Here is a 13,408-nt window from a genome sequence, read left to right as displayed (position 1 = left end):
CCTGGAGGCCTCCATAGTATTCAAACCAATGAGCCATTCACGGATTCGACGAATAAGTGCGATTTTAGTTTGGTTGGTGTAAATACATATCATGGAGGACTCACGGCGCTTTCTTCGAGTCGTCCACGGTGCGAACGTGCCCTAACCCTGTAATGGATGCTTGTTCGTTGGAAACATTACCTTCGAAGGTACAGTACGATACTTAAGATTTCCATTCTTTGGCTGAAAATGTTACTCTTCGAACGGGTCAATATCGCTCCCCTGGAGTGGAAGGGGTGAGCAAGTGTTAACCGAGTGTGTTCCGTAAATCAATGGTCAAAATACAGTGCATGGGCGCTTTGAGCGCCCTTTGAGCGACACAAGCGCAGTTCCAGAGGCGCTGTTGATGTTGACATAATGTATTGTTGTATCTCTGGTAGCTGATGTCAGCTGACATCAGCTGACATCAGCTACCAAAGGTACAACAATACATTTATGGGGGCTCTGCCAAATGGTTCGCAGTTGGCCAGAGTTATTGCCAAAACGTTAACTGTAATAATTAATGAAATGCGAAATGGTTAATAGTTGGGCAGCCTGATTGCGAAACAGTCCGACATGACCCAAAAAATGCAAAATGGTTCACACTCCCACATTTTTTATTGCAAAACAGTCCCCATCTGGGCAGCCGAATTGCAAACAGCTCACATTTGGGGATTCGTAATGCCAAACAGTTAACTTATGAGCCGTGGAATTGCGAAATAGTCAACCACGCTCCGAAAAGTGACAAACTTTCGGACTGGATTCGCCGTGGCCGCTGTTCTCTGTTCTCATCACAGATCTACTTCACACAAAATCATAGTTACTGCTTTGTTTATCTACTTTGCTGATCGCGTCAACTCTTGCAGCGTCACAGATGGAGGCCAGCAAGCAGCGTCGCCCTGGCGCCGTCCTCACGAGCTCCGCCCGCTGCCGGAACAGAGACGAAAACGCTTCTAAGTTTAAAGACAAAAGCTCGCCGTGGCTGGATCCTGACGTACAAGCCCTGATGGACGACACAACAGACTCTGAGGACGAATCCAACGCGTTGCCACTACCGAAAAGCGCCCTTCTAGCTGGTCCTCGACCGTGCGTCACCGGTGTGGACCCGGAGAAGGCGCGGGCCATCCTGGAAATCTATGAAGAAAAAAGGAAGCGGCTTACCGCCACAACAAACAAGGTAGAAGCCACCAAGTCCTCCATGCGCCGAAGGCTAAGTGCTCGGGCCGCCAACACTGCAGTGAGATTTCCTATTCCTCTGCTTAAGTTGCACGAGATCGAAGACGTTCCGGGCGGTATTGCAAAGGTCATCACTGTTGGATCAAGATATTTATCAAAGACTCTTGTTAGGCATGCTATTAGAGAGGTAGCCGAAGTCCTCCGTATTGTCCCGCTCTTCATTATCAACAACGCCACACGTATAGCGGCCCGTGCATCTCCTATGCACGCCATGGAGATCGGCAATTTTCATGTTAACGCTTACTTCAGAAGCAAGCAAGAGGACTGGGCAGTGAAGACAGCAGCCTTCACCGGCGTCAGGGGTACCTCTCCACAAACAATCAACGGAAACGACAGCCTGGCTTGGCGCAAAGGCCAGAGGCGTACATCGTACCGAAACGTAGACCTGGCTTACCATGTTTCCGACAACATTAGAGCGTGCCCATCCTTGAGTGCGAAGTCTATGAGTGCCCTGTCCACCGGATATCTCCCCCACCCGGACCACATTCCAGGACATGAGTGGACTCGCGTGCCCAAGTTAGCGCGTACTTTGCGTTTGGAGAGCCGGAACAAAATGTCAAGCTGCTGACGTCACTAAAAGCTGAGATGAGGGCCTGTGGAAGTACGTTGCGGTACAAGACAATTGGGGGTGTCGAAATGGAGGCGATAATCTGGCGCGTCAAAAAAGCTGAGCACAAGCGGTTGCGGCGCGCTGCGCTGTCTGTTCCTGTCGGGAATAGCAATGAGCGCCAGGTTCAGGATGGGGACTATTGGGCACAGGCAAGCGAGCGGTTCAGGAAGAGACACGAAGAGCTTCTAGAAAGCTTGCAAGTTGATTGTCGGAGATATGTGGAACTGATAGCCGTGTCATGGAAGTGGGTCCAGCACCAGTTCCCATATATGTTGTCATTAGTGCAGGCTGATGCCTGTTTTGCCAAGTCTTCGCTCGCGTCGTTTTAGGTAATTACTGTAGTGGCTTGGTCCAGCAACTTCAGCATAATTGCTTTGGGTTGCGTGCTGGTGTGCGGGAATGCGTCTGTGTCCACGTGGACTCGCGCGTGGCAGTTTTACAAAGCCATGCACCCAAGCATGGGGCGCCTTACCACGGTCATGTCTGACGGCGACAAGGGGATACCGGCAGGAATAAGAAACTCCTTTCACGCGGAAGACATACCGCACATCTTCACGTGTGCGGAGCACCGCGGAAAGCGATTGGCAAGACACGGCGTTGCGTGCACTCGTCAGTACAAAAAACTGATCGAGACACCCACAATAGACAAACTCGCGGAATGCCGCCAAGACGAATCGTTCACGTGCCTCTCTGGACCTGTTTGCCACGCTATCGACTCTTTGCCAGATGCGCAGCAGTTCTCTGCAGCTGCAGTAGCGGCAGGGGCGACTCTCTACGCAAGATGTGCTTGGCAAGGAGTCGAGAGCCACAACAGCGCTACTCTTGTGTCGCGCACACAAGATCCGGTGACCTCTATTATCAGCCGTTCACAGCGTGAGGCGCGCATTTTCAAACAGTTGCGTGAGGCTGCGCACGCTGCTACTGGGTTCATCACGGAAAGGAACCGTGTATACTTAGACAGGGTGAAGTCAGATGCCAGAGCCCACGTCACGCGCATAAGCATCGACGACACGGAAACAACCAGAGCCTTTAGGGTCCAAGACGGAAGGGGAAACTCCGAGACAGTGAGGTTGGCAATTACGACTCCTCGTGACGATAAATCAATGTTTCCGTCGCTAGCCATTCCATGAGCATGCGGCATACGCACTCGACCTTTTCCCCTGTGTACACATGGTTTCTGTCGCAGCCAAGCAAGGCTACGACAAGAACACATTCCTACCCCGCGAGCTGTCTGTGCCGCGGTGGCAAGAGCAGTATCCGCTCTCTGCTACTGTGGCCGTGCGCACGATGGCTGATGTCCGAGCAAGCAGCACCCCTCCAAACCCCAATATCTTCCTCCCCATCACTGCGCCGCACAAGCGTGGCCGCCCTAGCACCAAGTGCAAGACGTCAGCTGTAGACGGAGTCGTTAGAAAAGCGAGTCGCCGAGCGTAGAGGGAATAAATGACTTTGGTATACTGTGACATAGAACAGCACATGTTGGCATCACATGGCGCATTGCGACGCAGCTCTTAAGAGATCAGCAAAATAAAGTGTGGCGCAGCTCTTTACTGGGCCATGCGGCGAACTGCAGTGTCGTATTGCGACGCGACGATGCGATGCGGCGCTGCGTAGCACTGCGCAGAACGCCGCAGCGCAGGTAATATACTAGGGACTAGATCGGAGCAGGGTACCGTAGCTCGACGTGGCACTGCACCATGCCGGGCGTAGGGGAAACTGTGGGAGGGATAGAGGTGCTGTTAAGAAACGTCATAGCAAAACCAGTCTCGAAATTTTCGTGACTTTTCAAAGCATGGTGAAATGTTTAGTGATACGACTGCACTTGGATAAACGGTTTGGCAATATTACTGGCCTTGTGTGAACTGTTTCGCAGCAACAATCCCGAAGTGTAAACAGTTGGGCCATACGAATGCCCGACTGTGAACAATTTTGCAATAAACCTGCTCGCGTGTGAACTGTTTTCCAATAGGAATGCCCAATTGGGAACAGTTTTGCATTTTCCAGAGCACTGTCGACTGTCTTGCAATACGGCTGCCCAACTGTGAACCTTTTGGCAATTACCTCTACATTTATACAGCAATCAATCCCACCATTGCGATTTACGTACACTGCTGGCTTGCTTCTATTTCATTGGTTCATGGTAAGTACTCCTAAAAATATGAATCTAGTACAGTATTGTAACCACTTGTGGTTCAAAAAATGAAAGACTACAACTTTTTTCTCGGATGGGAAAGTCGATATTTGGTGTATTACGCTTGATAAAATTCTGCAACTATTCTGCAAATGTACTGTAAAGAAAAAAGGATGATACATTGCAGAATTCTGCAACGTTTTGGTTCAGAAAATGATTTACGCTACGCCTGCAATACTGTAATGTGTTACGTTTCTGTCTCCACACGCACACGACAGTCGACCAACCGCACCATCGACCTGAGCACAATCAGACATGACCAATAGGCGCGGATCACAACGGCGACACACTAAAGTCGCCAGCAGACAAAGAGTATCTAGATGGAGACAAATTACGCTAACGCTTCTTTTGAGGAGATCGGAGCTGACAAACGTGCCTTTGGAGCGTCTTCGTCTATCCCTTGCAGCATACTTGCGTGCTAGATTGGACTACAGTACTCATTTGCGACAAACACGAACTATATCCCTTTCCAACTACGCCTTTAACTTCAATTCATTCACACACACAGACTACATTTTTAATTTTCGCTTCGCGAAGCAAGACATCAAACGTGTAGTCAGAGCGTTAGCATGGCCTACGACACAGACGCACACAAAAAGGAATCGTTACTACGCTTCTCCCATTCTTGTCACGTGCGTGGTATTACGTCGTATGGCAAGCCCTTGCCGCTGGCGAGATGTGGAATTGCAGTTTGGAAAGCACGCTTCCCAGTTGTGCAAAGTATTTTGGGAGGGCGTAGAGGCGTTTCTTTCCGCAAAGTTGTCTCTTTTAACAAGTAATCTTTCGTCAAGTTATATACATCAAAAAGCACAGATGTTTGCTTCCTCTGTCGCGGAAAAGTCTGGTTGCCTGCCCAATTGTATGGCATTTATAGATGGAACGGTACTTAAGATCGCAAGACCGACAGATAACGGTCTCCAAAATGTGGTGTATAACGGGCATAAGCGTGCTCATGCTCTAAAATTCCAAGCAGTGACAACCCCGGATGGCATGTTTCTGCACTGCTATGGCCCTCTAGAGGGACGTCGTCATGATTGGACACTCTATTCACGGTCGGATCTCGACACGCAGCTTGAAGAATGTTTAGTTGTTGATGGCGTACAGTACTGCATATATGGCGATCGTGGGTACAATTGGAGGGAGTATATGGAAGTACCATTCCAAGGGCCACCCTTAAGTGCAGATGCGCGAGCTTTTAATACTGCCATGGCCACCAGCAGAGTTACGGTTGAATGGATGTTTAAAGAAATCAAACTGTTTTGGACGTTGATGGACTTCAAGGGAAAGCTACGTGTCCAGCAGGCACCCGTGGCCTCTATACTTTTCGGGGATGCTTTTGAGCAACATAAGAAATTGTTTGTACAGTAATGAAACGCCAATTTATTTTAACTGCAAACCCCCGTCGCTCGAAGAGTTTTTGGGTTGGCGGGAGTAGGGAGCTATGAGTCAGAGCCCGACCGGAGATTGCGGAAACCAGGTGGTAGTCGCTTAAAAAAGCCGACGTGACCGATGATGCCGGCGATAGGATACCCGCCTGTGCGACGAGGTCGTGGTCGCTGTGAAAGCCAATGGGGCGGCAACGGCGACGAAAGTGGACAGGCGGGGTGACGAGGTACCGGTCACTGTAAAACCCGGTGGGGCGATGGTCAGGCCGGGGGTACGACGTGAATCGGTTCGCAGGCGGCCGTAACATGGTAAGAAGGAAAAGATAGTGAGACGACGACGGCGGAGAGCGCGGCGAAGGGTTGGAAGGGTCTGGGGGCGGACGTGTGTATTTGGTCGGCAGGCTCGGGCGAAGAAATTGGGAGTTTTGGCGACGTCAGGCTGTTGATTTAAAGAAAAGGGCTGTGGAGGCGTGCCGCGGCCAGCGATTGAGAGGCACTCAGAGTGCTTTCTAGCGTTGCATGAAGGCTTCCATCATCAGCTTAAATGTTTCAAACTGGAGCTTGTTATCTTCTTCCCGTTCTTTGCGCCGCTCCTCTCTATCATTCTCGCGCTGTTCAACCTCGCTGGCAAAGCGGCGTTCTTCAAATGCTATGCGAGCCTCGTCGCTTTTCTGCAGCGCGGCCGTAAATGCTGCGATATCGTCATCGAAAGGGCCAGGTGTCCCCTCGCTGCGCTTGCGCTTGGACGATCGCTTCTTTGGTGTAGCACCTTGGTGTGGTATAACTACCTTCGTCCCGACCACTCGGAACGAGGGGGGTTAGAGGTAAGGGAGCGCGCGACGCTGGGTAACCCACGCGAGCGCGAACCGTACGGAAGGACTCGAAAAGAGGGAAGGCTCACGTGACCGGTGACGCGCCGCCGGTCGGTGGTGTCAGATCCGGACGGCCGGTCACGGGTTAGAAGCCTGAGACTTAGAGGTAAAACCGGACGGAGTTAGCAAAAAGCCGTAAAGGGAAGGGAGGCGAGTCTGCCCCCGTTTACTGGAACGGGGCAGGTGCCCCCGGTCTTAACCCCTAAGTGGGACGCCAGGACACCTGTCCCGCTACAGTAGCTGTTACTTACTGTATACCAGCTACTGTGCTAAATTGGCTAATTTGTGCCATTAACTACTAATTACTAATTACTTACCGTTCGGATCCTACACGTGTAACCAGCGGGGTACTACTGTACTCTGCACCGGCCGTGTGCTGTAAATATAACTCCTTACAGTTCTTCTCGCGCTTACAGCCCATCGTACTGTATCCCGGGGCGGCAGCGGTGGTGCAATTGCCTTCGCGCCGTTGTACTACACATGGTCCGAGCTGTCGCCCTCGATGCCTTTTAATTCGGCATCGGAGGAGCTCGCAGGCTTTTCACGACGCATAGCCTTTGCCCGCACTATCCCACCAAGACGTTCTTTCTCTGCTTCTCTTTCCTGGGCTGCTTTGCGCGAAGCAGTTTTGCTGTTAAGCAGGTCCTGACGTGCCTCCTTCATGGAGCTTAAAAGCTCCTCTATTTCGCTTAAGTCGCCGCCAACCCCGCTCATCAACCCGTCTATCTTGTCATGCTCATCGAATCGAGCCTGAATGCGCTTGTACCTGTCATGGACGCTTTTCCAGGTCACAGGACAGGTTAAGCGTTGGGTAGCATTTGCTCTCTTTGCAGCGGTCTCGAAGCGCTCCTTAGTGGCGCCGTTAGGTGCAACGTGGACTCTTGCCGCAGCAACTTCTCGTACTAACACTAGGCGCGTCCGGACTGAACTTCGGCCGACGATCTGTGCGCGCATCGGCGAAACGGTTTGAACGGGGCGTTGCGTCCAAAGTGTTCGACTCAGGCGCAGAAAGAGGAGATGCAACAACCTCTGGAGTGGAAGCAATTGGGCTAGGCGGGACTACGGTTGCCATTCCGAAGGTGAAGTGCGAAGATCGAGACGACATCCACGGCTCTCAACCGATGACTTCGGAGGCGGTAGTAGCTATTTGGCGCCTTTAGTTTTACACGTATTACAAAAACACTTTCAGTTTCCGCTTCACTAAACGGTCCGATTTCCGCAATTTTGATCACGCTGGATTGCAGAATTCTGTAATACTGTAATTCGAGTTTCGGTTCCTTTACATACTAGTTGCAGAATTTCGCTGGCGTAATATCCCTATTAACTCCACCTCTATTGTCTAGGTGACAAATGACCTCATATGAGGTCACTTTTCAACTTATTTTTCTCGACTTGTGCTAGCTCAACAAGATGGAAAAAGATACTCTCAACACGGCAGTTGACTTCTACGTTGTGGAAGGGTGGAGTTTGGTGAGATCTGCATGTCTTCTCCGGTCATTTTTAAAATGCCCAAAAAGGAGCCTTTTTTGACCAACCTCAAAACGTTTTATGTTGATATCTTCGAAACCAAAACGCCTGTTTAAAAAGTCAACTGATCATTGAAACTTCATTAAATTCTTAGTTCATTAGATTCTCATTAGTCTCTCTGTGCATTGACAACCGCCATCCCAATGTTTTGCAAGATGTTATTGCCGAGGGCGTATACGTTAAAGAAATGGTGTCCAAACTGAATGTTTTAAAGTTTCGATTTAATTTATATATTTTTGCAAAAAAAAGCTGCCCTCATATGAGGCCGGTTTTTTTTTGCAAAAATGTATACATTAAATCGAAATTTTATAGAACCAGTTTAGACACCATTTCTTTAACCAATATTCCCTCGGTAATAGCTTCCTGCAAAACATCGAGATAGCAGTTATGAATACACAGAAATACTAAGAATCTAATATAGTTTCAACAATCGGGTGATGTTTTAAACAGGCGTTTTGGTTTCGAAGATATCAACAAAAAACGTTTTGATGTTCTTTAAAAAAGCTTCTTCTTTAGGTATTCTCAAAAAGCCTGGAAAGGACGTGCGGATCTCACCAAGCTCCACCCTTCCAAAGCGCAGAAGTCAACTGCGGTGGCGAGAGTATCTTTTTCCATTTTGTTCAGCTCGCACAAGTCGAGAAAAATTAAGTTGAAAAGTGACCTCATATGAGGCCATTTGTCACCTAGACACTAGACACTATCGCCGTCGCCTTCGCGGGGCGCCGCGGTTGGGCCAGCGCCGGGGCGCCAGCGCCAGCGCCTGCGATTCCGCCCCAAGCATCAAACAAGCCGCCCGAGCCCGATCGCGCCTGCCCGCCCGCCAAAACGCTGCTCCACGCCCCTCCACGCCCCTCCACGCGCCGTCTCCCACCATCTGCACCGATGCGCACGCCCCTTCCCCATCTCATTTCAGCACCCACCCCGTTTCGCCTGCGCCCCCACTCGCGGCGGCTCCCCTGCGCTCTGACTCGCAGCGCCCCTCCTCGCTCCTGGGCCTCCATTGCGGCCCCGTCGTTGTCTACCGCGCCTGGCCCGTGCAGGGTGATCGCATCCGGGAATTTTGATCTCCCACGCGGACCTGCGAGCTCACCGCGACCGATCCTTACTCTTCGCCAAAGCTCGATCTCTCCTCTCCGACCCGTCCTCTGCCCGACCCGTTCTCATCCCGGCCGCTCGCACGCCAGTGTGCACCGTCGGCGCCCCGATTCGCGTAGAAACCGGCACGCCCGCTCCTCCCCCACCGCCAGCACCTCGATCGCCATCGCTCCCACGGCGCCCCCAGCCCTCTCGTTCGCCTCCTTCGAGACCACCCAGACGGCCACCTCCGCCGGAGCTCTCAACTCGCCGCTACCCCTCTCTCGCCCCGCTGACGCCTCTGCCACCATCGCCCGTTATTCTCGCTCACGCCCGCCGCGTCTACGACGACTTTACTGTCCTCACGCCTCCCCTGCCGCTCACCGCTCAGGCTCTCGACGCGGCCGCCACTGCCGGTGTCATCCGCCGCCTCCATCGCGAGGCTCAATGCTCTCGCGCAACGCGCTCCCTTACGAACAGCCCGCTCGCAGACCTCAACGACCCCGCTACTCTTGCGGCCCTCGGCGACCTTCACCCGGCCCCTTCCGCACACATCTCGTCCCGCTCTCCCCTGCCGACCTTCCCCCTCCGCCGGACATTGGAGAATCTGAGGTCCTCCGAACAGTCTGCTCCTTGCATCCGGGATCCCTCGTCGACGACGGCATTTCTGGGCATTGCCGTTTGTTCTGTAAATCAAATTCTGACAGCGTGGCCACCCGCACAGTTGGGGGCGATGACGATGCCATACGCAGCGGCACAATTGCGGTGGCTGGGCCAACTGCTGCGCTTCACACAGTGCCGGTGCGCAAGACCCAATATGAGAAATTCGAGACCATCAAATTGTGGGGGGGAGAGAGGTATGATAGGGGAACAATTGAAGAGAAAGTAGGGTGGCAAAGGAACTCGCAAGACCTTCTCACAAGCCAAGCTAAGCCATGCCCAGCCCAGCCAAGCCAAGCCAAGCCGCCTTATCACACGATCCGTCGTGTAGTAAGGCGGCTTGGCCAGTCTGAAGCTCCGCCGGGGCCCACACTGCGTCCTTCCAAAGTACGTGCGCATTATCTCCTGTGTCGCGGCCTTACTTTCCCGAAGCCTAATCTAATTGGCATCTGCTCTCTTCTCTTCCTGGGAGCAAAGGAGAGCAGACGCCTGTTACCGTAGATCAGGTTGGACCAACTTTGAGCTTCACGCCGTTGTTTGCTGGTCCCAGCACTGCAACCTACATCCTCCTCCACATCGCGGAGCAACGTGCTTGGCTCGTCGTCACCACAGCGCCGCCATCGACACAAACTCGGGCGGACCCACGTACATTGGGCGTCCCCCTTCAACTCCACTGCAATCGCTGCCCGACCGCTCGAGGCTCTTGCTACTGCTACTGCGACATCCGCGAACCGACGTGCGCCGCCCATTGCACAAAATGGCAATTATGTAACACTCCATGACCTCACCCTTGTGCACGTACAGAGGAAGAGCCATTCACATTCAAGAGCTTATACAAAGTATCTCAACCGTTAATATGATGCTCCAAGGTCAGCTTCCAAGTTCTCTTTGGCAAGTGATCGAAAAACACTAGAGTCACTTGTCCAACAATAAATGCCGTGTGTCGCACGAACGCCCACGCACGTCGCGCTATCGAGTACTGCGCTAGGCGGAAATGAAGCCCAAAGAGAATCGCACGATTCTCTCATTGTTGCAAGCCACAAGTATTCCAATCCACGCATTTCCAGTCGTTTGTAAAAAACCCTTCGTATCATTTGCTTAGCTCCCTCCCCTTTCGATTGCACCCGCCAGCTCCTTGAGGGCGCTTCGAAAAGAATGAGTATCCCATATAGAGACCAACTGTACCGTGCTGAAACGTAGATTTTACGCTCGAGTCTCGCGGCGTTTGGAATCTTCGCCAGTTCTTGTGTCCAACCAGCTCGGTATCTCGCCCAGCAGCTGTCAGCAGGTGCGAGAACATGATGTCGACCACTACCTCTAGAACGGAAACGCAAAACATGGGCAGGGCACAACTGGACTCCCACCACGTTCAGGGAGCGAGTTGGAAAGCACTATGGAAACCTGGCTTCTGAGATGTAGTCGAGGAAAACGAGGAAACTATACGAACGCTCACGGAATGTTGGTTCGGAAATGGGGCCTCTGTTACGCCCTAACGGTGGTGGTGGAATGCAAGCAAGTGGCGATCGAATACTTGGTTTTACAATCAAAAGCGAATGCACACAGATGCTGGGTTTGAGATGCGTATCTTTTAGAGCTGCGAGTAAAAACACTTGTGAAAGTAAAGTTTGATTACTTCTTGATTGCTGGGGCTGACAAACATGACTGGTTCGCGTGTAACAAGAGGGGATATTGGCGGTGATCGTCGGAAGAGATCGCCGGCATACAGGGTCTCGCACAATCTGGAGAGGGATATCACGTTGTACTACGTGCACATTGAAAATGAAACATAGATACGAAGCGATCCGTTCAAGTTGTCAAGCACTCGCATCTTGCGCCTCGCTCTCAGAGCTTGAGTCGTCAACCCTACTTGTCAAGTTCTTGCGCAATACACATAATACTAGTGCGTGCGTGTAACCCGAGCGGGGGCGGAGGTGGAAGCGCAGGACACTACTAAGGCGAAAGACGGCACGACCGAACGAAGCTGCTTAACCGGTTCGGGGTAGTCGGGGATGCCCGTGGATGGCACCAGCGACCAACCACAACAGGTCAAATGAGTGTTGAAAGCCAAAGCGGCGACGGGGCGAGAGCAAAAGGACTCCTCCGTTGCGCCACCTCGACAAGTCCTGATTCCGTTCTCCGTTCCGGGTGCAGCCTGAGGGCCGTTCCTAACGAAGAGTTCGCCGTGCCAGCACCCGAGCACCCTGAAACTTGGCATGAATGTATTGGTTGAAAAAATTATTGGAAATGCTTTTACTCCCGTTCAACCAATCCATTCATGCCAAATGTCCGGGTGCTCGGGTGCTGGCACCGCGAACTCTTCGTTAGGAACGGCCCTGAGGGGGGCGCCCTAGTGTCTAGGTGACAAATGACCTCATATGAGGTCACTTTTCAACTTATTTTTTCTCGACTTGCGCTAACTCAACAAGATGGAAAAAGATACTCTCTCGCCACCGCAGCTGACTTCTGCGTTGCGGAAGGATGGAGTTTGGTGAGATCTGCACGTCTTTTCCAGCCATTTTTAAAATGCCCAAAAAGGGAGCCTTTTTGATCAACCTCAAAACGTTTTATGTTGATATCTTCGAAACCAAAACGCCTGTTTAAAAAGTCAACTGATCATTGAAACTTCATTAGATTTTTAGTTCACTACATTCTCATTAGTCTCTCTGTGCATTGACAACCGCCATCCCAATGTTTTGCAAGATGTTGTTGCCGAGGGCGTATACGTTAAAGAAATGGTGTCCAAACTGACTTTTTAAAGTTTCGATTTAATTTATATATTTTTGAAAAAAAGCTGGCCTCATATGAGCTCAAATTGACGGTCGTCTAGACACTAGCGCCGGCCGCTGCCTCCGAGTTCATTGTCCTGATAAAGGAGTTGAACTCGGCATAGGCGATCTATCCGTCGCTGTCGGACGGTAGGAACCACATCTTTATCCCATCTTCTACAGGGGTCTTAACGAAGGGAACTCTACTCGCCTTGAGCCTCGGGTTTTCCCTTCCGCTCTCCCCGACGGCACCCGCCATCTCCGTTCGGGAGAGTGCTCTTGCTGACTTCTGAAATCGTTCAATCTCCGTCTTCTGTGACCTCATTCATCTCAGCATCGCGCAGGGCAGCAAGATTCTCTACAGCCTTGGAATGGTTGTCCTCTTTGATGGTCCTTTCGTACAATCTGCATGCACGATCTGTATCCCGCTAAACTCCTTCCGCTCCATCGCGTAACAGATTTCCGAGTTCCACCTTTGCGAGTTCCACGATTGCGTCTGTATCGTTGCTCTCTGCAATGACCATCTTAAACAGTTCTGCCGCGGCCACCAAATTGCAATCCAAACCCTCCGCCCCGTCTCTCAGCAAGATACCGAGATTGTACATCGCCATGCCGTTCCTGCCGTTCGATATTGCAAGCGCATACAGCTCAATTGCGCGTGCCACATCGGCTTCTACTCCTTCTGCGCCGTTATGCAGCATCAGTCCTAGACTGTTCATCGCCCCAACATGACCATGCTCATTGATTGCACGCTCGAACAACTCCTTGGCTCGTACCGCATCCATCTGGACCCCCTTCCCTCCCTTCTTCAACAAACGACCTAGGTTGTACATCGCAGAGCCATCATCGCCTTTCGATATTGCAAGCTCATAAAGCTCCATTGCGCGTACCGCATCCTTCTCGACTCCCTCCGCTCCCTTCTCCAATAAACAGTCCTAGATTGTTCATCGCCCCAACATGACCATGCTCATTGATTGCACGCTCGAACAACTCCTTGGCTCGTACCACATCCTTCTCGACCCCCTCCCCTCCGGTCTCCAACAAACAACCTAGGTTGTACATCGCAGGGC

At 51.7% G+C, this 13,408-nt stretch overlaps 4 protein-coding genes; 2 read left to right on the top strand and 2 right to left on the bottom strand.

The window, feature by feature from the left end:
* Window positions 1-10,176: 10,176 nt before the first annotated feature.
* On the bottom strand, window positions 10,177-10,389 carry CHC_T00005957001 (hypothetical protein). Its single transcript, XM_005717770.1, has one exon. It carries the CDS (start codon window positions 10,387-10,389, stop codon window positions 10,177-10,179), a length of 213 nt encoding a protein of 70 aa, XP_005717827.1.
* A 690-nt stretch (window positions 10,390-11,079) lies between these two features.
* CHC_T00005956001 (hypothetical protein) lies at window positions 11,080-11,202 on the top strand. Its single transcript, XM_005717769.1, has one exon. The coding sequence runs from the start codon at window positions 11,080-11,082 to the stop codon at window positions 11,200-11,202; it is 123 nt and encodes a 40-aa protein (XP_005717826.1).
* Window positions 11,203-11,786: 584 nt separating this feature from the next.
* CHC_T00005955001 (hypothetical protein) lies at window positions 11,787-11,924 on the top strand. Its single transcript, XM_005717768.1, has one exon. The coding sequence runs from the start codon at window positions 11,787-11,789 to the stop codon at window positions 11,922-11,924; it is 138 nt and encodes a 45-aa protein (XP_005717825.1).
* A 456-nt stretch (window positions 11,925-12,380) lies between these two features.
* Window positions 12,381-13,408, bottom strand: part of CHC_T00009085001 (Sel1-repeat containing protein) — a 3,090-nt gene continuing 2,062 nt past the window's right edge. Inside the window, 2 exon segments of the mRNA XM_005717767.1 lie at window positions 12,381-13,205; window positions 13,206-13,408. The exon segment at window positions 13,206-13,408 is cut by the window's right edge and continues 2,062 nt beyond it. Coding sequence (XP_005717824.1) covers window positions 13,206-13,408 — 203 coding nt within the window. The 3' untranslated portion in view covers window positions 12,381-13,205.

Source organism: Chondrus crispus, genomic scaffold, assembly GCF_000350225.1.
Source record: "Chondrus crispus Stackhouse genomic scaffold, scaffold_33, whole genome shotgun sequence".
Classification (NCBI taxonomy): Eukaryota; Rhodophyta; class Florideophyceae; order Gigartinales; family Gigartinaceae; genus Chondrus; species Chondrus crispus.
This window is presented reverse-complemented; position numbering and strand designations above follow the sequence as displayed.